This window comes from Cuculus canorus, chromosome 20, assembly GCF_017976375.1.
Source record: "Cuculus canorus isolate bCucCan1 chromosome 20, bCucCan1.pri, whole genome shotgun sequence".
In the NCBI taxonomy this organism is placed as follows: domain Eukaryota; kingdom Metazoa; phylum Chordata; class Aves; order Cuculiformes; family Cuculidae; genus Cuculus; species Cuculus canorus.
In genome coordinates, this window is record NC_071420.1 from 10,872,960 (window position 1) to 10,896,794 (window position 23,835).

Sequence of the window (23,835 nt, forward strand, 5' to 3'; positions counted from 1 at the left end):
AATCAGAAACTTAAAGGAAAGGTGTTAGGAGGAAGCAGATTTTGGGTGGCCAAGAAGAGAGTGAAAATAATAATCAGTTAATAGCATTTTAACACCTTAAGCTGAAAAAAAACCAACAACAAAGAAAAGACATTTAAAATAATTGGTTATTAAGGAGTCGGTGTTCATTACAAGAGTACAGTATGTATTGGGAATGTCTCCAGTGATATTTGGCAGCTACTAGAGATTGCATATAGATGATTACATTTACTGTTACAGATTCCTGGAACCTTTTACTAATGACAGGGAACAGCAAACCGATTTATTCCTTACCAAATAGCACCTTCCCGTCCCTCCACTCAGATATACATATCCTAAAACCTATGACTACAGTCATCAAAATAGTGATAAAAAGAACACTATCCTGAACTTCTTGTGAAGAAAAGTCTGCACTGGTCAGTGCTTGGAAGAGCAGGAACTCCAAAATTTCAAAGCACAAGAATGGGAAGCACCACAAAAAAAGCCAGAGTGACAGATGGGAAAGGAAGAATTTGCAAAATTCAGTCTTTGGATAAAAGCCCATATGCTATAAAAAAGCAGGAGGAGAGAATAATCTGCCTTGCCTTCAGAGATGCTAGATCTGAAAAACAAAATACAGTATTATTAGTCTTAGTAGAATAATTTTTGAGTAAACCCATCTTTTTCAGCCTTATGCAGAATATTAGATTTACTGATCACAGACGGTAAGATCTATTGAGTAGCCAAAAGGAAGACAGTAAACTAGGAAATTGATAAAGAACGTATAAGTAAGAGGGAGGTCCACAGAACATGAGAACAAGAGTGGGACAGACAGAATGACAACGAGGCAAAGGACTGCCTCCAACATCTTGAGACTGGTCAGAATTTTCCTCTGGGAGAAAACAGCTCCTCACGCAGCTCCCCTGGTCAAGCAAGGACCCGTAACTGAAGCTGCATTTCTGTGCTATGGATGTTTATCAAACCACAAGAATATCCCACCTAAGGCAGACAGACTTCATCGGTACCACACAGTTACTGCTTTTTGGGGTCCTGTAGATGCAGACATTCCCATACATAAGTTTCACACTGAGAGAATTCTGCTTGGATTTTCCAGACCAGATGTCCGTACCGATTATAGTCCTTTCACAGCTAAAAACCGAGTCGTCTCATTATCATATATTTTGAGCACTCAATGACTCCACAAGAAGCCAGAGGGCTACATTTGCAGCAACAAACAAAATGCCACAACAAAAAAATACCCTCTTATGGCAGCCAATAATTTGTTTTGATGAGACATTGGGGGGCTGACCTTTACAAGTTACTCTGCAGTTTTTAAAGCCAAATAACAGTACGCCTCTAGTTTGGTACTACAAATGCAGGTATCCAAAGCCAGCAAACACTGGGGAGAAGAACAAACAAAAACAAACCAGAAGAAACAAATATTTGGCATTTTAGATAATTATTTTCAGGATTTGCCTAATTATGATTTAAAAGATTCTCCAATTCTTGTTATGTCAGCCAGCTGTACTTCCCATGGACTGGTGACGTCCCATTCAATGTGGTCTTGGCCTTCCATAATTGTCCAGCAGAAGCTCAAGATTTAAGACAAGAAGGACCCATTTCCTTCCTTTTTTTCTCTGCCTTTCCTGATCTTCAATCCCTTGCAAAATTGACCCTCAAAGAACAAATATTAAAAGTTGCAAGATTAATCCAACACCTGTAATACGTGGGCTGGCACCTTCTGTTTCATGATATATGCCTTCCCACCTCAATTTTCATTTGGTTCCTCTGTGGAAGATGGCCAGTGCTCCTGGGAAAAAACTTTTTTTACCTAACAGATTTTGAGATGTTACTATGACAAAAACAGCAAATAAAATAAAAAACACTACAGAAACCACTGAAGACTAAAGTAGTTTAAGCATCCGAATGATTCACTGATTTGCATCTGATAATAACAAAGGCTTTTTCAGCATGGCTTCCTTAATCAAATAAAAATTCATTGAGATCAAGACATATATGACTGTGCTCTACTTCTGCATAACACAATTGAACTAGAATTTAGAATTAAAGGATTCAGAATGCAAGTCATTTATCAAGGAATTCTCCTGCACACAGAGAAACAAAAAAAAAATCTAAAAAAAAAATCAATGTTTGATTCCCGAAATTTTCAACTGAATTGTGAAAATAATCCGATCTGCATTTGAATGGAAGGAACAAAGTGCTGCTACAAAACAAAATATATTAATCTCAAGAAAGCAAGAAGAGAAAGCCAAATAAATTCAGCCTTAATTCAAAACTTCTTGTCTTAAGGACTGTATTGATTATTTGACATTTTGACTGTCAAACACAGATTACTTTGGAGCTGAATAAAACCCAAGGAGACCTCAGTCCTTCAAGAGATCAAGTATCCCCAGCTCCCGTGTAACAGGACCCACAGCCTTCACAGATCAGTGGAAAGGATAGAGCCAAGCTCCACAAATTGCCAATCTCATACCCTCTCTGCAGGCTTTGTTTTTCAGCAAAAGGTGGTAAAACCAAAGCAAACACATCTAAAGGATCACAGAATGGCTTAGATGGGAATGGAGCTCATCTGATCCAGCACCCCTGCTCAAGCAGGTCACCCAGAGCTGCTTGCCCAGGACCTTGTGCAGACAGCCTTTTAGTATCTCCAAGGAGGGAGACGCCATAGCCTTGTGTGGGAAACCTGTGCCAGTGCTCAGTCAGTAAAAAAAAAAGGATTTCCAGATGTTCAGAGGGAACCTCTTGTGTCTCAGTGTGTGCCCACTGCCTCTTGTCCTGCCACAGGGCACTGCAGAGAGGAAGCTGGCTGCATCTTCTTCACACCCGTCCTTCAGACACTAATACTTGTGAAAGCAAAACGAGACCACTGAGTACTGCCGTCACCGCACCTCACCGCTGCTAAGTAAATCTTCCCAGCCCACTACACTCAAGACCAAGCCACCTCCAACTTCTACAGACTACCATTAAGTGTAGCTCTCATGGCTGGTATTTATTACTGCATTTCCTATCTGCTGCAGAGCTTGCTCGTCCCAGCAAAGCAGAGAACACTCCTCCTCCTCAACAACGCAGAACTTCCCAAGGCCAGCCCAACGGTAATTACAGAATGCAGTTGATTGCATGTAAATCCCTACAGGGTGCAGGAAATCATTCGCTACTGAAGCAACATTTGACAGTCTCGTTAGATAAAGAATGCTAAGCAAAAGCTTAAAAATGATGTCTCCTCTAACTGAAGCAGTGGTACTAATAAGTGCTCAGTTCACATTTTCACCCCATTTTTTACCTCTGTTTTTATTTCTGTTTAAGAAAACCTTGTAAAGGCTGCCATTTTTTAAACCATCACATCAGTACGGAAGAGTTATTTTAAGCTTTTACTTAACACTGTAATGTGTACATTTAAATTGTTTATTAAAAAAGACCCCTGTGAAAGCCTGATTAGCAAGTTATCAGATTGATACACAGACAATGAGTATTAAGGCATTTAACAACTCCAAGTGACATTCGCAGGAATATACCTTATCCACTGCAATTACAAGAAATTGTCCTACCAGTAAAGTCAACTTAGGACCTCAGATCCATCTGTCTCATCCTTAGGCGTGTAATTGAGGCACAGAAGCCAGGTTTCCAGTCGTCCTCAACACCAGAGATGGCAGGGCAAAGTTATCACACTTGAGAAAAGTACCTCTTTCTTAACATCTTGCCTCCTCAACTAGGTTGCAGATATCCAGATTTCATTTGGATGGACTGTGTATCACCATTGCTAGGAAGATAAACAATGGTTTTATCTTGCAGCATGTATAGCAATACACTGCCCCAAAGCAGAGACGGTTTTATATATTTCTGTGTTTCCCACCACTTCATATCATGTGATTTCTGTCTGGGATTGAAGTTCCTGGTTACTATAACAAATCAGAGAACAGAATTCCCATAGACTAGGTAAAAAACGATGCACAAGGAAGGGCAACAAAACAAAAATGTTGTTATATTCCTATTAATTGTGATGACGCTTAAAGCCACGATGAATTGCTAGGCTTTCAAAAAAGAAACCAAACCAAACCCCACACAATACCCCTGCAGGCACCAGGATCACACGTGGTACAGTGTTTTCTTTCTGACAAGCATCTTCATCCTCTCCAATTAAGTATTCACCTGATACAGTAAGTATGATTCATTGAAGACTCATTCCTCACTACAGTTATCATTTGCTATGATTCACTGATACAGTAGGCGATTGTTTAAGGATTTTGTAACAGCCACTACTTTTTCCCCAACTCCCAGTTGTCTTAAAAATAGAGATAAATTTGTACTCTTGAGAAAAAGAAGAAGATTCTCACCCTAAGAAAATCAAGATTCTCACCCTGAGCTATTTCCAGACCAAAATAAGGATCAATAAAGCCAATATAGAGAATTGCACATACAGAAAAGAAGCCTTGTGACATAAAAGAAGTATCTTAGAGAGGCAGTTCTTAGCTGTGTGCCTCAAGCTCACACCGCTTAATTGCCTAAATGGCACAAAAGGGCACGGAACTTTCCTGGAAAGAGAGCAACCCACAAACTCTGTAACGGCAACAGTGGTGGAGGAAGCGTAAGCAAGAGAAGATATGCTGGTGGGGAAAAAAAGGCATCGGAGATGAAGGGAGGTGAGGACAAGTGTGGATCTGCATATGAAAAGCTCTCATGCTTTGGCCAGGACAGACAACCCACTTGCAACTTGGTAAACAGATCTGAGATTTACAGGACTCTTCCTGAGCAAGGAGACAGTGCTCCTCAAGCTCCCTTCATTTAAGAACCTCTAGTTAAATCTTCCCTCATCACGTTGGTGTCCAGTGGGTCAAATCTTTAGCTCATATGCTAGCAACCTGAAGGAATCAGCATGTCTATTTGAATCAGGAATAGGTGTCACACAAAGTTAAAATCCCTCTTTGTTCTAGGAAAACCATACAGCTGCATGGGACAGAAAAAGTTCGAAAAATAATAATGAAGAGTAGTCTCCTATTGCAGCAGCTCCTGCAGATTTTCACACCACATTTGACTTTGTTTTTCAGTGTTACCATGAACAAAGAAAACTCTAACAGTTCTGAGATGTATTAGATGACTCAAACTCTAACAAGTTTTACAGAAGTTTTGTCTTTTTAAAATCAAAATGTTGAAATAGGACACAACTGCTTGACTTTGATTTGAAAATATTGCAAAGTTGACCTTTGTAGCTAAGATTTTAATTGAATCTTAACAGTTAATAGGAATTTTACACCCTTACAAGCAAAGGAAGTATTAGCAGTTCTATTTTACCGACAGGAACTCTCAGGCACAAACAATTGAAGCAGATGGGTATAAGACTCGTTTTTGCCACTGTACAGTTACCTGACAATGGAGGGCTAAGGAACAGGGCTTGTTCAACCTGAAATGAGACAATCCATATACCTTAGGCCCAACACAACCTTATGCCCTTCCAAGGAGGTGAAAAGATCATTACAGGCTTTGGTTCTAATACAGTGGTGAGATTAGTCTTCACAAATCCTGATAGGAGTCCGACCTTTCAACGATAAACTAAATACATGTGTAGACTTACATGTTGCAAATGTAGTGGGAAAAAACTGAAACTCCTTTCCATTCCAGTGCTCTGCCTTTTCCCATCTCTTTATTATCCATATCAGAGTCAGGCAAATACCTGCAGCATTAAATGAAGCTAACAGCACCAAATCTATCTTGTGGCATAACCTCACAGAGGTCAACAGTTATCTCAGCAGACATCCATCTGTACAGATGAAATCAGCATATCAAATGAGTTTAAGCATCTGCCTTCAAGTTCAGCAACCATAACGAAGCCATAACCCCATATCAACCTCCTGTAAATAACTGTGGACATTCATTCGGGTGTTTAAACAATGATTCAGAAATGTGGCTGCAGCATCACTTCACAGGAAAACCCCTGGGGCAAACTCAGATTAAAGAAATATTTAGAAGGCCTCAGAGTTCATGCGGTGAATCCATATCATTCTACTTCATGTCCTGTTACTCATCATCTTAGCAAGCTGGCTTTCCTACTTACTTCCCAGACCAGCAAGAATCCAGGTCTCCTTAAAACCTGCATGAGGAAAAACTGATGTGGAATAACAAAATCATTAACCAATATTAAAGACTTACCTAAAGCACTCAAAAAACTTAAACTCTCCTATATATTCATGGCAGGTTGATGTTCACTGCATAAGGCAAGACACATATACCACGAAAGCAGACAAAGTACAGTAAATAATAACATAATTACATCTCAGCAAGGGTGGGGGGAAACTAGATGAGCGGGGATTAACTACTTCCAATGAGGTGAAGAGGATGAAAGATGCAGAGTCCCTCTACACAACCTTTATTTTCATTTATTTACTGCCAATCAAATGTCAGCATTTAGCTCACAATACAGGAAGCAATTAAAATAATCGATCTGTCTCCTTTTTTTCCTAGCAGCAGCTTTTTGTTCTGCTATTGTCTATAGAGCAGATGTATCTTAAACCAGATCGGTACTGAGAAAATTGGCAGAGGTGGGGAGGGAGGACATATCAGCGCATCTATGCACACACACACAACTGTGTGTGCATGCAAATGAATTTGTGCTGTAGACACTCCAACTTGAAAGATAAAAATACTCCCTGCGATGACACACAGCGCACTCTGATCAGAGGGAATGCATAGAACAGAATGCCAATAAGCTCCTATTACTGCAACTGCACAGACTGCATTTCTGAGCAGGCCAGGTTCCCACACGGTGTCAATACCTCATTTATGGGCAGTTCTGCAACATCCCACTCCGCCAGAGGAAAGGACAGGCTCAGTCCTTTTAGGAAATGCCACCAGAGGCTGAAGCCCATTGTGCACAAGGCAACCAGAGCAAAAACCTGCAGGGTAAAAGCACGACTTTCTTTTCTGGGGAGAAGCATTAAACATCCCTAAGCCTGTTCCAGATTTAAGGGTGCATGCATGTGGAAGGGATCACTGGACTCATGCCCCAAAGGCTGTGTCACCCAGCAACAACCACAAAAAGGACAGCTGGAAGAGTAACAATCTGCAGCAAAACTGTCATTACTATGTAAAAATAAGTTTCATGTACAACTCCAGAAGATCTTTGTAGCTGGGGACAGTGGTGGAGGGAAGACAAGCAGACTCCCTTCCTGAAGTGAGTTAAAGGAATCAAGAAAGATTGTGCAAGAATCCACAGAGGAGCAAATGCATTTCAAATCAATGGTATGATAATGAATTGAAAAAAGGATGGCAGCTCAAAACTGAAGCGAATTGAAGCATTAGTGTTTCACTGCATCTATTTCCATTTTTCATTTCCATTTCTTCTTTGAATATGCTACCAAAAAATACACCGGGACCCTGTCCCTGGCATCTGCCGGGTGTCAGACAACTGAGGTGCAGGTGAGAAGCCGGTCTGTGAGACAGAACTCCCTTCAAACCCAGCACATTGTAAGCAGAGGCAGAGACGACAGAATGCCAATAGCTCAGCGCAGGCTGCGAACTGCACAGCTAGTGCACTGCCTGGGAAGTCACAGGCACAAGATGACCAGTGCTGCATCCCCAAATGCCACGCTAAACGCTTAAATGCAGCAAAGAAGAATTTGAGTCATGTACGAGACCCACTGCATGGGAAACTTAGCCAGCAGCTCCCACTGACAGACACTGATGTAGTTCTCAGTACTGCTAAGCACACCACCAAAAAAGTCCCATCAGTCCTGCTGCAGAGTCACTTTTACGTTCTTCTGACTGACCAGCTGAGGCACAAAATGTCTTTTTTTCCCCTGGGCAGACCACAACCTTATGCAAAACCACTGCATCTCTGGAAAGAAGGGAGATGAAGCACAAGGAGGAAGGAATGGGTGCACAGGGTACTTAAGTGGCCCTGTTACACAACAAATCACTTCAGCACTCTGCACGGAGCCACCAGCTTGAAAGACAAATGCCAGAGAAAAAGAACAACTCTATACGTGGTTCAAATACAGAGGAAGGAGAGAGAAAAGCTCCGGTTTGGTCATGGCTTCCGCTATAAACTCAGTAGGTCAAGCCACTCGCAGCAGGATTTCTTCAACAGTATCTAGTGCTGATCCACAGCTGATCACAGAGTCAGCAGCTCGAGCCTCTCATCTGGTTTCTCCAAATCTAAACAAAGGTGCTACAGCCACATGACTCTGGTCCAGCATAACCTCATAATATAAGTTCCCAACATTCTAGAGGGTCAGTACTTTGGTACCAGACAGCTTCATGGCTAAGCGGGCATTCTCTGCCTGCTGTCAGAACAGAAACATAAAGGCAGCGTAAGCACTGTGCCACGTGCTTCAGTTAGGATGAAGGGAACACGAGGGCGTTCCCCAACTCCATCTGAACGGACACTGTCATAGAATCATAAAGGTTGGACCTCTTAAGTCCAACCATTAGTCTCTGGGGAGGGAAGAGGACCAAACGAACTTCAGAAGCTATGAATTCTTCAAAAAGTAGCCTACATTCCTATCTTTAAGGGAAAGAAAATGAATCTTATTTGATTATTTAATTTCATTCCCATTGAAGAGCAGTTCCATAAGAGAGATTTGCCCAGTATGTGATGTTCTTTGGAAGCAGCCATCCAGCACACAAGATGTAATAAAGACAGAATTGGAGTGAAAAAAACAGTTAGGTGTTTTTGTCATGGCTCTCTTTTCTTCCTTTCACAAAATCATTGGAAACTCCTGAGTAACAATAAAGACAGCTGAGAACTCAAGTTGCAAGCAAAGTAGATTCTGTTAAACCAAGACACCCCCAACCAGCTACAGTGCCACCCAGAAAAGTTCACTAATACTGCATAAATTCACTGCCTTGCCTTAAAACTGATCCATACCTACAAATCATAAGCAATATCCAATGTCTGTGCAGCATCTACTCATATTAATAACTATTCTTTCCCACACATTTCTTACCACAATCTATCCATCTTGCTCGTGTTTTGCTCTCTTCTCCTGACCCCCAAATTCTTTTGTTTTCTTCATTTCTTTGCTCCTTGGCAGTATGGGAGAATATCTTCTGATGTGCTCATTTTTAGACTTGGAGAGGTTGTTTTGGTTTTTCAAGGCAGGGAAAGACAAAGAACAAATGACTTCAAGCATGGTAATTTTGAAGTGTTTGTAGAAACAGTCCTGTTTCTTAGTAATAACCTTAAAATAAACCCAGCCAGCCAGGAAGAATGTGAATCTTGAGGCACAGCAACATAACGCAGCAATGAGCAGATGCAGATTTTCACATAATCTGTGCAAGCCCTAAATATAAAAACAAGTGAAAAACTGTACCTCGATCCCTAATCAAAGCCCTTAAAGATGCCTAAATGCCTAGCTTAAGTACCCCTGAAGTCACAAAGATCACTAGTTAGTTACTCACTCCGATCGTCAGCAGAGTCCTTGCTCTGTCCTGCAGGTCAGCCAAATCTCATCAGTAGCAACTTGAGGGGACGCAGCCAAGGTGAGCCCACCCAGAATTACACAAAGAGCATCCTCACCCAGGACATCCACGTCTAGTTGCCACTGCATTATGGATTCCATATTCGTGTAAATGTGGGAAATGTTCCAAAATGCAAAGAAAGCCATTCCTTCCAATTTCCTCACGAAAGAGGACTCTTCTACTCCCTGCTCCACTGTTCCATTCCTTCTTGCACTCTTTCATGCTTTCTTTTAGACTAGTATGAGGGAATGGTCAAGTACCAGGCTAGAAAGGCAGAGCCAAAATCCAGAAGCTGGTGGTGTCAAAATTCCTGACCTCTGATGCAGAAGCTGTGAAACGAACGGAGAAGCCATTGTGAAACTCTGTAAAAACCCTAATAGGAGAAGCCACCGCTGCTTTGGAAAGAACTCTGGATTGTGGCAAGAAGAAAAGAACTTATCTGAGGGATTGCTGGAAGACAATGCTTGACAGATGCAATTACTGTGGTATCTGGCAGTACCTTCTGTCAAGCCATATGCAAAAATACAGCATCTGCAACTCCAGGAAGGAGACTGGAGACACTTCAGGAAAAGGAAGAAAATGCTCCTTTGGGAAGAGCACAGCAACACTTAGCACAGCAACACTATCAAGATGTGGTAGATGCAATGCTGCTAATCCCCATCCCGTTGGTCACATGCTATCAAGCTTCTAAGTCTCAAGAGAACTATCATCTGCACAGCACAGGCATGGAAGTTGTGACACCTGCCTACAGAGGCTTTCATGAAAGTGCACGGTACAGATTTAAACAACAAAGAAACCTTTCAAAAGTCTAAAAGCATTAAAACATGGGAAAAAAAAAACAAATGCAGCAGCACTGCCATTTTAGTGTCAGCACCACAGTGCCGCAAGATGCATGACCCACAGGTAAAACAGCTCTAAGGCGTTCCAGGTCATTTGCTTTATCTCATTATTACTGTCCTGGAGGTGTGAGACATTCAAAGCTGCTCTTCAAATCTATTCACTTTTAAATTTCACTAGTAATTTATACTTACAAGCAGTAGCAGAGCATGGAAAGCTGCTCATTTCCCAGGTTTGTACATCCTCAGTGTTGTATGCAGTGGCTTCGAGGAATGTTTCATACATGGAAGTAAGGCCCTATCCAAAAGTGGAACCTGCCATTTCCCTTAGCCATGGAAAATGCTGGCATTACAGCTTTAAGGCACTCAAGCACAGAACGCTGCCTATGAAAAATTGAAGTAAACATAAACACACCTCACCCCAGGGAAAAAAATGTCAGTGGTTGCACTAATATTTCCAACTTAAATTCAAACCACCATGAGCACCTCCCTAAGTAACACCATTCTAGTGTTGTTTAATCCATATGAAGTATCTCCTGATGAATAACGTAAAGTTGAAGGCACTTGTGGCTGAATAACAGCCTTGCAGGGACTGCTGCTTTTTTGCCAGAATAAAAAGCTTTCCATTCCAGTCATGAGAATTTCCTGGGAAGGAAGAAGGCTATATAAACATAAAACTGTAAAGACTTCACAAGTACTCCAAAGAAAACAACAACTCCCTGGAGAAGAACTGCCACTAGCCTGGCTGGAAATCAGTAGAGGTGCTGGCCCCACAGAGAAAGCTCATGCTTCCAGTGACCTTGGAGTGTGATGCAGAATGTGAAGGGAGGGCAGGGAAAAGTGTCACAAATCTCCAGGCGTAAATTCTGGCTATGAGAAAAGCCCTTGGGAGCATCAGTTTTATTATATTGCACTAGGAATGCTTCTAGATTTAGAAGCAGCTTAAACATAGGCACAGTCAGCAGCACGAGGCTGCGTAAGTTCACTGCAGCAGTTCTTCACAGCTACATTTATTTGCTGGTTGGACTGCATTGCATCGCCCTAACACACGAGTCTTATTGAGTCTGCTTCCTTCTCTGCCAACAGAGGAGCATTAGCCACCTTAATAGAACTCTATTAACATTTCTTGATTGCATTAGACACTGGCATGGCTTGGACTCACTGATTTGATTTACAGTGTCAACTGCTGCGTATTTCATTATATTATTTTGTTTCAGAGAACGAAAAGACCAGCCTTACTCCAAAACACTGGCTAACTCCTCGGTAACAACGCTCGATGCTTCCACGTCAGCAAACTTTATCAGATTTGTTGACTGATCCTTAGCAGCCAGACTTCAGCAATTTCTGCAAGCAGAGCAGCAACTTGCATTTCCTTTCATTTGTTCAGTATCACAATTTTCGAGGACAGAACCATGCAGCAATGCAATGCCTTTACCAGAAACCAACTACATCACTAATTTGCCAGCCACAACAGTTGAAATAGAAGCACACACAGCAGTTCCCACAGCAACGTGACAAACCGACAATGGGACACAAGGGGCACATTCCCAAGTGGCAGAAGGAGAGTTCACAGAAATGCAGAGGTGCTTTTCTTCTATGAGAAGCAGAAGCAAAGTGTCCTACTGAAGCTCTTCTCTTTCGTGTAGCGCTGCAGGTTGCTGCACGTACCTCTTGCAGAGGGAGCCAACTGGGGGCTTGCCCTGCACACAGGGCCACACTAACAGCAGGGAGAAGACAAAAGCAGAGCCACACACAGCACCATGCTCAGAAGCAGAGTTCTCTAGTTAAGCTAGCAGTAATTAATTGCAATTAAGATTACAATCAGTGATTTTCTTCTGTAAAAAAGTATTGCTTTTTTCCTTCAACAAAGAACAGCTGGAATTCCAGCGGTACTTTGCTGCATCTGTAATCTGCTGACGTGAGATGAGGTGATGTGATACATGAGTAAAACTCAACTTTGACAAGCATTCTCTGGATTTTCCCTGCACTAAACCATTTAATATCTTAATTTCCATATGGCTGACACTATAACATGAAGACAACTCTTGAAGGACCTACAGAAGACAATGTTCCACATCAAGGACACACTAGATCTGGTTTGTGACTCACCACATTTCACCATACACCCCAGCCTCACAGTAGCTCTCATTATATAATAAGTTGCTAATTAAAAGCAAAGTCATTGTGGAATGTTGTTGAAAAATGAATCAGTTCAAGTAAGATTTTTAGATTTATAGTATGCTCATTAGCCAATTTACTCATGTTGGATAGTGATTTCCTTAGCACTAAGATGTATAAATCAGGATCACAACTGAAATCTGTGTCCTACACCAGCAGTTGCTTCCACGAGGGCAATAGCAGCAGATGCAATCATTTGCATCCTCTTGTTATAGGCAGTAAAACAGCTAACGGAGCCCACGCTTGAATGAACACCTAAACTTATCCCTAAAGAATGTTTAGTAGTTCTGACCCTCATTTATAAGAACAAAAAAAAAAAAAAAAGAAAATCCTCTCCCCAGGAACATCCAGGATCTAACTTGAGAAGAATTACTGCAGAAATAGTTCCATGTCCTATTATATGACACCCATTTGAGGGCAAGTCAGACTGTCCCTCTGTAGGTGTCATCCCAGTTTAGGTGCAAGGCAAATTTCATCCTCAGTGTTCAGTGCCTGCATACAGTTCCAGTAAACTGCTGAGGAAATAGCTCCCACTCGTGCATCAGCAGCTTCTAATGCTATCCATGCAAAGAAGAAAAAAACAACTATGACCATGCAGTCTCTGAGATGTTCCACAAATAGGCATAAGTAGCAAAACAGCCATCAGAAAGGCAGTTTCCACTTTCACCCATAAACACCAGCAGAGCTCTTTTTTTCATAGTTTCATGAGCAAATTATCCTGCTGAAATCAACAGTGAAAAGTGTATATAAGAGAAGAAGTTGGTCTAGTTTCTCCTAGTCAGAAAGCATAAACCCAAATTCCTTCTAAAAGTGTCTTTGTTTGTTTGTTTGTCTTAAGAAATAAAGCAGACTGGCAGTAATATGACAAGTAAGCAGTGCAGGAGTGCTCTTCATTCTGTGTGATCCAACAGTGTTTCTAGCAGAGAGGAAAAAAACCCACAAGAGCAGTTAAAGTGACCCTACTGGTCTGTAGGCAACATTCTCAGAACTATGGACATGAAAGCACAAAAAACAGACAAGAAGCTAAGTAAGGCCTAAGAGGCTTTGAAAAGCACTTTAAGAAACAAAGATCTTACTTTGAAAATTGAATAGGTATTGCTGCCAATTCCAGACATTAACTTAACCACTTTCCTTTATCATCTGAAAAGGCCTGATGTCCAAAACCCACTCATCCTCTAAGTCCCAAGAATTCTAAGACAGAATGGTTCACCATTGCCACTCAATTATTCCACATGCTCTGCTACCAGCACCAAAATGTTGGTTTGATATTACTTGTTATGCAAAGATCATATTCAAAATGCTTATCAGGTCAGGAAAAAGAAAAGGGATCTACTTATTCTGTTCCAGTAAGTGGCATCACCTCTGACTTAGAATAAACCAACACCGCACCTGGGAGGCCCCAGATCTTTTGGTGCCATACACGCAGAGATAAAATGTGCAGAGCACAGTGATACCTTCTGTAAAAGGGAAGTTTGCAGAGACAATGTCCTGTGCAGACAGCACACGTTACGAGAGACACAGGGCTTTGCCATTGGATCTACCAAGTTGAAAAGTATTTTCACAAATGCATTGGGAAGTAAGCCCAGCGCTGCTGTAAAACCACAGCCACGTTATCTTTCTTCACTGGTTCTGCCTTCTCCTTAGCCCGAATGAGCTTTTAAAACCACTGACTGCAGCTGAAAAGGAAAACGACGACTCTGTTTACAGCAGAACTTCACCAGCAGGATCAGCGCAAACACTATGGGAATGAAACAGTAATTTTATACCTCAGGCATGCTTGTGAGAGGGCAGAACAGTAGGCGCGGTTCAGAAGCATCAGTTTAAGACTCAATCCAGCACCTCCTGAAGGCCCTCTTCTCCTTAACACCACACGAGTCAATGGTTACCCTCTCAGACAGATGGAAAGAAATGGACAGATGGAAAACAAGCAGGCTGATCTGAATGCTGGTCCTACCATCCCCGTGTGTGCGCTGGCAGCATCACCAGGGTACCGGGCTAGTCCAACGGACTCGCCAGGCTCAGGAGTGCTTGTACCAGAAGATGCAGCCTGGGATAAGAACAGCAGTTTTCACTGGATGCGATTACAGCAGGGGGCTTTCCTGCAAAATTAATTCAATACGATTCACGTCACTGTCATAACATTACAGATTTCAAGCTTTGCAGCAGGCACAGCATTTTGCCACATCTTTTTCTTGGTAATAAGCATTTTGCAACCAAGCCTAGACAGAAAGAAATGAAACAGTCAGGAGACCATAAAACAGCGCTCCTGAATACTACCACACCAACCCAATTCATAGAGACAGAGTAACACACAATGTTCTTATAACTACTGAAAACTCAGCCTTTTACAAAGTAAACTATTGAAGACTGAATTGATCTCAATAAAAAATAAAACCTAGTTTCTGCTACACAGATTAAAACATTTCTGCTTGTCAAAACTTGTTTTAGAACTGTGATGGTTCTGAATTCAGAGGTTTCCTTAATAAAGTTAAAAAAGCACAAGTCATTTTTCCATTTGGAAAGAGATGCTGGGTAGAAGGAATGACCTTTGCTGTTGCCATTGACTGCTGCTGCATAATAATACTTCTTTCTGTTCTGCTGGTTTCAGATGCTTCCTGCCTACCCATTAAGTGATTTAACTGAGCTGCCCACACAGTGTTACCTAGTGACTACGCAGTTAGGACTTATTGGAGGCCAAAATTACCCACTGTTATTTTCTAGTTATGTTTAATTTCTTCTTTGGCAAGTGTAAAATTGAAGATGGACTTTTAAAAGGTGTGAAAAGGCACTCCTCAGACCCAGGAGCTCAGGCAAGGCAGAGAGATGCTGATCCTCCCTCCAACTACTCCAGAGGGCAAACTACAGTAAGCCCTCACCTGGCACAGACCACCAGGGAAGAAGTACCATATATGCCATGACTGGCAGCAGGGACACACAGAATTCATCCAAAGTCACACAATGAATCTGTAGCAGGGACTGGAACCAAAAGGAAATGGGTTGAAATTGAAATTAAACCTACTGCAAGTGGAAGGGGATGGGAGAGGGAGTGGGAAGCCTACAGAAGTGTGAGGCCAAAGAGGGAGAGCTCATCCTCTGGCCTCTCACCACAGGGGGAGAGGGAGGAAAAATAAAAGCTGGAGGCAAGAGAGAGCGCACATGAGGCCAAGGGGAAAAGCACTCAGAGAAGAAAGCAGGACGGCAGATAGTTGGCGGAGAGGAGGAAAATAAAGAAAGACAATCTGATATTTGGCAGAGAGGAGGAAAATAAAGTGAACCTGATGAGAGAGATGGAGGCTGAGAGCAAGGGGAAGCAGGAGGGGTGGGCTGAGGAGGAGAGAGGAGGAGGCCAAAGGCAGCAGGGGAGAGCCCGGTGCAAAGCCACCAGGACAGGGGCTGGCCATGGGGAGGCTGAAGGGGAACAAGAAGCCAAGGAGAACGCACAATGCCAGAGGAAGATGGGGAGCCCCAAGGGAGAGAGGAGGAGGAAAACACAAGAGAGGCAGGCAGAGGGGGAGGAAATCAGGGATCCAGAGCAGGAAGGCAAGTAAGGGAGCGGGAGGCCAATGCAGGAGTGGAGAGCCATCTGCCAGCCTCGCTGGTAGCTACTTATAAAGGACGTGATCCCGTTTCCTTCTTCCCGCCAGGGCAGGTGATCACCCAACCCTGCAGCTGAGCAGGTAAGGACTGTAAAACCAGCAAAACACAAACTAAATTTAAGGCATTTAATTTAAAACATTTAAGAAAATGAAGAGTTTTCCACCTGTTTGGTTCCCAGACCTAGATTGCAGAAGAGCTGTGGAAATGTGGAAGCTGCCATGGGGAAGAGGTGGAAACACTCAAGTTTTCTCTTACTCTTGGCAGCAAGCCACTAGATTATCAAATCAATACCTCCATTCACGAACCTGCAGTACTCCAAGTATAGGCTGAATCCTGCCCTGCAGAATGTGTATATGCTTCCAGTCTTGTGAATCGCAGACCTGGAAGCCCGGCTGGCACTTCAGAAAGACGATAGGAGAGGAAAAGTTAAAAGGGACAGAAGTGGGAGCCTTGAGGACGAGCACTAAGTGGAAGTTCTTGGTTTAAGAGGCAGCAAGAGGAAAGGGACAAAGTCAGGAGCATGTACATGGAGGAAAAGGAGAAGAAAGGTAATCCTGAAACAGCAATAAAGCATACTGGGTCTCAGAATGAACAAAGTTTGTCAGACAAGCTGCAGCCCAGAGAAGTGATGTTACAATGCCCGCTCTGAGAGGGGTCCTGGTACAAAAATGTCCACACAAAATGCAGGTTCCCTTAGCAATAAGTCAAGTGAAAGAGCTACCTGGAGGTCCAGTTCAGACACCAGTGCGGACAGAAGCATCCAATATAACCAACTCCTCTCTTCCACTCCTCACTCGGTGTCTTTCATCTCATAGCAATTCAGCAATGACAAGTCCCTGGTTACCTACTCTGTACATCCTTCATCCGGCAGTTCCGCAGCAGATGGTAAGGACAGGCATATATTTGCTTATTGAGTACAGGAAACAAATCAAGAAACCGAGCCACACAAGCCTTTAAGCCCCTATTTTAAGGTACCAGTGACATTTCCAGTCTTACACCTTATGGGATTACTGGTGAGGTGGAGGAACAGAAAGAGGAGTTCAGGCTCCAAATCCTAGCTCAAGCTTTCCGGTAAACATAGTGCATCTCTTAGAGCCATTTCTTGATGCTTCAGATGCCAGCTTCCTCACAGCAGAAATTAACCTCACCCTCCCTCTCAGCACTATCACCACCTCCTCCAAACTCACTCCCCAAAACCAGAGAAGATATGAATATTCTCTAACCTTTTCCTGCAACGACTGTAGGTGGACTGCCTGCATCACATCTGAAAGACTCTACTTTCACAGTGCAGAGATTTTGGCTTTCTGAAGAGGATCTGGCATTTTTGAGTCACTGCTGCCTGTTAAAAAATGAAGTAGGAGATGAAGAGCAGATACTACACCACCCCCACAGAGACCTGTCAGGTAGTGATCTGCAACCTACAGTCCTGCAAATGTCCAAGCATTTCTGCACAGGGATTATTCCAAGCACCTAAGAGCTAGAATCCACTAGGTGAGATCTGGCTTCTCAATTTAGTTGAGTTGACCACCTCTAAAAACCCTTTATAAGTACATCATTCAACAGTGGTCGAGCAGTAGATTTCATGGCTACTAGAATGACCATCTTTGTATTTATGGCAAGTCTACAGCACTAGCAGGGGCTGCACGGCACAAGCAAAACAATCACAACATTTCTGTATCTGTATGTATTCCAGCTCTTGTTGATAAGTGTTGAAGTTGTGTCTGCCCCACCCCTGGAGATGTTCAAGGCCAGGCTGGATGAGGCTATGAACAACCTGACCCAGTGGAAGGTGTCCCCGCCCATGGCAAGAAGGTCAGAAGTGGATGATCTCTGAGGTCCCTTACAACCCAAACCATTCTATGATTCTGAGATACCACGATACACTAAGTAGGCTCTGTGCATAAAAGCATCACATTCCCCCTGCTCCTAACCCCTGCCAGAGCTCCATTATGAATGGTCAATTCTTGCTTTCCTTTACAGTAAGAAGGAGTGACAACATCATAAAGCTGATATCAGGAACCTTGTTTTGAGTGGAATCCCATCCCAGAGACGCAGCATCCTTTAAAATCCGAGCGCAGAGTTGGGTGTGCAGAAGGCAGCTCTGTCTGCAGGCTGCCTTACTCAAGTACCACTGAAAGTGAAAGCAATGCTCCCTTATTTTCCCATCAAAGTTAAAAGCAAATTGATGACAATGAAACAACAACTTTTCCCCATTTGATTATTTCTTCACCTTCCAAAGACAGAACACAACCATTTAGTTCAATACTACATCTGCATCTTGCAACTACTGCTGCTCTCCTGCTCCTGAGCGCTCTCTCTCTGGGCTGCCACCAACCCACATGCATTTTGGGTGAATAATAATAAAAAAAAAAACCAAAACAGACCACTGCTGGGCAAGAACTTTGGGTTGAGCCCAACCAACGTTACAGTGCAGTGCAGAGCTGTGACACGCACTGGCCCGAGACACCAGGCAGGTTCCACTCAGCCCTGCAAGCATCCGGCCACGGCACCACGAGGCCTCGAGCACCAAAACCCACGGGGTCCGCGTGCATCCCAGAGGGAAAATGCTCCTGCAGTGAGCACAGGAGTAGGACTGGCACTGGTGTGGGGCTGGCACCGCAGGGGAGCCGGGGAGATGGGGCAGGGGAGAGAGGGAGATGGGGCAGGGGAGAGGGGGAGATGGGGAGCCGGGGCAGGGGAACCGGGGCAAAGGGAGCCGGGGCAGGGGAGCCGGAGAGCCGGGGCAGGGGAGCGGGGGCAGGAGGAGGGGAGCTGGAAACCGGGGAGTCGGGGCAGGGGAGAGGGGGAGCCGGGGCAGGAGAACCGGAGAGCCGGGTAGGGGAGCTGGGGAGCCGGGGCAAGGGAGCTGGGCTGGAATGCTGGGGCAGGAGAGCAGGAGAGCCGGGCACGGGAGCTGGGGCGGAGAGCTGGGGAGCAGGAGAGCAGGAGAACGGGAGCGAAGGAGCCGGGGAGGGGAGCCGGGAGGCGGTCGGGTAGGGAAACCGGGAAAGGAATCCCGGGCAGGGGAGCCGGGAGAGCTGCGGGCTGCCGGGGCCGCTCGGGCTCTGTGTCTCACCTGCGCGCGGAGCCTTCGCCATCGCCTCAGCGCCGGCGCCCGCAGCCCCATCTGCCCGCGCGGGGCCTGCGGGGACGCGCCGGGAGCGCGCGGAGCCCCCGCCAGGAGCCGCCGGGAGCGCGCGGAGCCCCCGCCAGGAGCCACCGGGAGCCCCCGCCCGGCGCAGCCGCCGTGAGAGGGGACCGACCGGACCGGGGCCGAGCCGGGGCTGAGCCAGCCCTCAGCCAGCCCAGTCCCGTTCCAGCCCGGTCCCGTTCCTGCCCAGCCTAGTCCTGACCCAGCGCGGTCCTGTTCTAACCCACTTCTGTTCCAGTCCTGTTTGATTCCAGCCCAGTTTTGTTCTGTTCCAGTTCTGATCCAGCCCAGTCCTGGATCAGAACTCTTCTCCCCAGTGACAGAGGACAGGACAAGGGGCAATGGCCTCAAGCTCTGCCAGGGGAGGGTCAGGCTGGATATCAGAATAATGTTTCACAGAAAGGGTCATGGGGCCCTGTCAGAGGCTGCCCAGGGAGGGGGTGGAGTCACCATCCCCGGAGGGGTTTAAAAGACGCGTAGATGAGGTGCTCAGGGACAGGGTTTAGTGGCAGACAGGAATGGTTGGACTCAATGATCCAAGAGGTCTCTCCCAACCTTGTGATTCTACGATTCTATGTTCCAGCCCAGTCTAGTCCTGTTCTAACCCAGTTCTATTGCAGTCCAGTCTAATTCCAGACCAGTCCTGTTCCAGCCTGGTCCTTTTCTGTTCCGGTTCTGTTCCAGACCAGTTTTGTTCTAATCCAGTTCTGATCCAACCCAGTCCTGTTCTGTTCCAAGCCAATTCTGTTCCATTCCAGCCCAGTTCTGTTCCAGTCCAGTCCTGTTCTGTTCCAGTTCTGTTGCAACTCAATTCTACTCTGTTCCAGTTCTGGTCCAGTCCAGTCCTGTTCCAACCCAGTTCTGTTCCAGTCCAGTCTTGTTTCAATCCAGCCCAGTTCTGTTGAATATCATTATTGATGACCCAGATGAAGGGATTGAATGTACCCTTAGTAAGTTCAAGGACAACATTAAGCTGGGAGGAAGGCTTGATCTGCTTGAGGGTAGGGATGCTCCAAAGGGATCTGAACAGGCTGGATCCATGGGCTGCGACAAATAGAATGATGCTCAAGAAGGCCAAGTGTCAGGTGCTGTACTTGGGACACAACAAGCATCATGGCTTGTATCAGTAACAAATGTGGCCAGCAGGACCAAGGAAGTGATTCTGCCTCTCTACTCAGCACTGGTGAGGCTGCAGCTTGAATCCTGGGTTCAGTTTTGGGCCCCTCACTACAAGAAGGACTTGGAGGTGCTGGAGTGCATCCAGAGAACCTAGAGAAGGGGCTGGAGAACAAGTCTCACAAGGAGTGGCTGAGAGCACTGGGGTTGTTTATCACTGCCTGCAACTACTTGAAAGGATGTTGTAGAGAGGTGGGTGCTGGTCTTTTCTCCCAAGCGATAGATGAGAAGATGCGAGGAAATGGCCTCAAGTTGTGCCAGGGGAGGTTTAGATTGGACATCAGGAAAAATTTCTTTACAGACAGAGTGGTGAAGCACTGGCACAGGCTGCCCAGGGCAGCGGTGGAGTCACCGTCTCTGAAGGGGTTCAAAAAGCTTGGTGATACTGCACTTCAGGATATGGTTTAATAAGCATGGTAGTGTTGGGCTGATGGTTGAACCTGATGATCTCAGAGGTCTTTTCCAGCCTTAGTGATCTATGATTCTATGAAAAGTCCTTCGGCTGTTGCCAAGCCCCGTGTTGATGCAGTGGCTGAATGGCTGTGAGACACTGCCCTTTCCATCAACTGTCAGCAAACAGCCAGCCGCTCTGCTAAGAGTTGAACTAGGGAACTTTCAGGGCCAGACTTGCTTCCTCCCCCTTCAAGAGCCCCACTGGCAGCATTTCTCTAATACCATCAAGGAAAAAAGTAGAGTAGCCAGCTCCTTCAGCTCTCCCAAGAACTGGGAGAAACTCACCTTAAAAAGCCTCTTAAATTGCAGCTTATCTTGTGGGAACAATGGGAGGAGGCAGGCAGGCAGCCTGTGAGGGGTTATATTTTATGTACAGCATGTCAGAACATCACCAAGTAATGCACAGTAAACAAAAGGTTTGCCCAAGGAAGCCTACAATTAAAGAGCCAAGCAAACACAATATAACCAAGTCCTGAAGCAACTCATGGTCTCTGTGCCAGTACCAACTTGATAGGTAGAAAAAGAAATACCTGATGTGCTCTGGGTGTTGCTGAGCAGTTCATGCAAGGAGCCATGGCCAATACCCTTGAGAACAGAGTGAGTTAAGTGGTTTTGTTTCAGGCTTAAGTGGAATGGCCACAGCTCCTGCCAATTTGCAGCCTCAGAGCCCGCTCCAAGTAAACCAGCTATAATTCACCTTCCCTGGCGATGGGTGACAGTGCTCCGTGCTGGAACGTTTGGCATTGAGCCACGCTGCCGCCGCTATTTCACGTGAAGTTCCACTTAAATGATTTGACCACGATTGCTTCCCCAGACATGCTACAGTGTCACTGAGACACCATATAAAGCAATCCTAGGGAAAGGCTGTGGATATATTCCTGGCTCTGGTGGCAGCACTGGCTCAGGGGAAATATCTGAAAGGCAGCGAGTTCCCTACTCTCTGCTGGTTCCTACAGTGAAAGTTGCAGTACTTTCCAAACAGCCTCTATCTTGTTCAGATGTGATGCATGATTACCCAATGCACGACAAAAACTTGTGATTACCCAAAGCCGTCACAAACGTACAACAAAGCCATCTGCAATTTATTGTGAAGGCTATCATGACAACAGCATGCAAGGAAGTGACAGACACACAGGAATTGTCTTCTCCTTGCTATTCATCAAGGGCAAATGTGCATTAAGCTTCGCTCTCTGCTACGACAGTGCAATATCTCTGAAATCCACAAAGCTGGCATACACAAAGGCATAATTTAATCTCATTTTCAAAGCTGAGGCTGTTACCTATGCAGAAGCCCAGCACAAGACTTAATGCCTCACATCAGCATTATTTCAAGAAACCTACCAATACTGAAGGCAAATGCTAGGAAGAGTGTCAGTGATGCGCATTCAAGAAAACAATCATTACAGGCTAGACATGGATCTGCTTGCACTGCAGCCTTTCAAAAAGTCTTCAGCCTTCCCATATTTGCATTTAGCCTGAGCACGCAAAAGAACAAGCAGCAAGAAGCAGTTTCTAGGTTGGATTCACCCAATCCAACTGCCGTGAAGCAGGTTCATCGAAGTAATGGGAATGAACCAGAGTAGCTTCTGAGAAGTGTCAGGCTAACACTATCCATGTCAGCTACCATGTCAGAGGCACAACAAACTGGATTCTTATACTCCTCTGAACAGAATTTTGAATGAGAATTTTTTCTAGGGCTTGGAAGAACTTTCTTTCCAGGTAGGAAATAACCAAGGAGACTCCCATGAGACATTCTTCATTAAACAAGTCCTTTCAACTTAGATCACAAAGAGCAACTTTACAGTGACAGCACACTACAAGAGACATCGCAAGCTACTATATTTATGGAATTTATGGTACATGTGTTTATGGTAGTAGGCAAAGGTCAGAACTTGGGTCAGGAGACATCACTGCCAAATCAGTTTGACAGACACTGCTTTGTCCTGCCAGCTCACCTATCTCTTCCCTGCACTCCTTTGCTCAAAGAAAGTAGACCCCAAATAACATGTAAGAGCAATCTTTGCCTTTAATGAAAGTTATGGTTGTGCTTCTTTGAAAACACACTTTAAAATCAGATTCTGACTCAGCCACTGAAAGAAGATTGGATTGGCATCGGACACTAGTTTAAAAGGATTGGTTTGTAGTCTGAACATAAGCTGGAACCACCTTCAACAGGTGCCGCACCCATTGTTTTAAGAAGATTGGATTGGCATCGGACACTAGTTTAAAAGGATTGGTTTGTAGTCTGAACATAAGTTGGAACCACCTTCAACAGGTGCCGCACCCATTATTTTAAGAAGATTGGATTGGACACTAGTTCAAAAAGGATTGGTTTGTAATCTGAACAGAAACTGTAACCACCTTCAACAGGTGTCCCATCCATTATTTTAATGAAAATCATACCAGCAAACTGTATTGGCAGAAAATGCTTCACAAAGCAGCTTCTTCATCTTCTCTGCCTCAGATTCCATCATCTAGGAGTCATTGCAGATGTGCCGCCTCCCCACCCACCATTCTCCCCCAAGGGAGTAAAAAGAAATTAGACCTTTGAACAATAGCTCTGGACATAAGAAAGCGTAAGCACAGTTATTCCAACACACACTCATCCTTAACGGCTCTTTTGTACTGGGCTGGATGCAGTGACTGACAAAAAAAGGCTTTCCCTTGGCAGGGTTGCTTGAGCAGGCAGTTAACCGCAGCCTTTGAAGGCAGTAAGAACCACAACACCTCCCTCCCTCGAGGGAAGAGATTAATTTACATTGTCCTGAACGCTGAAAGCAGACAACTGCCAGCCCTTGACAACATAAACCTCCAGAATTTTTTTCTTTCTCCTAAAAACTTGCAAAAGCTTCAGAGATTTCAACTAAGTCCTTTTGGTACATAAAGGCACAGTTGTTTTTTTTTTTTCCTGCATTACAGAGGACATGTAGAACCTTCACAAGAGTCATAGCCAAATAATAACGTAAGAAAAATATA

The 23,835-nt window shown here is 44.5% G+C and overlaps 1 protein-coding gene across 7 annotated transcripts in view; it reads right to left on the reverse strand.

Annotated features, from left to right (window-relative positions):
• The window catches only part of PITPNM3 (PITPNM family member 3), a 120,938-nt gene that overhangs the window by 85,889 nt on the left and 11,214 nt on the right, over nt 1-23,835 (reverse strand). Inside the window, exons 1-2 of one of the 7 annotated variants that reach the window (XM_054084901.1) lie at nt 19,156-19,275; nt 17,303-17,418 (exon numbers count right to left, since the gene is read on the reverse strand). The exons of 1 other annotated variant lie outside the window; for it this stretch is intronic. Coding sequence is in view for 3 of the 6 variants with exons in the window: in XM_054084900.1 (XP_053940875.1) it covers nt 19,156-19,177 (22 nt within the window). In the remaining 3 variants the exon portion in view is untranslated. Of the gene's footprint in view, nt 1-8,954; nt 8,974-16,800; nt 16,925-17,302; nt 17,419-19,155; nt 19,327-23,835 lie in introns of those variants that run through there. 5 more of the 7 variants (XM_054084900.1, XM_054084899.1, XM_054084898.1 and 2 more) reach the window with 5 other exon arrangements.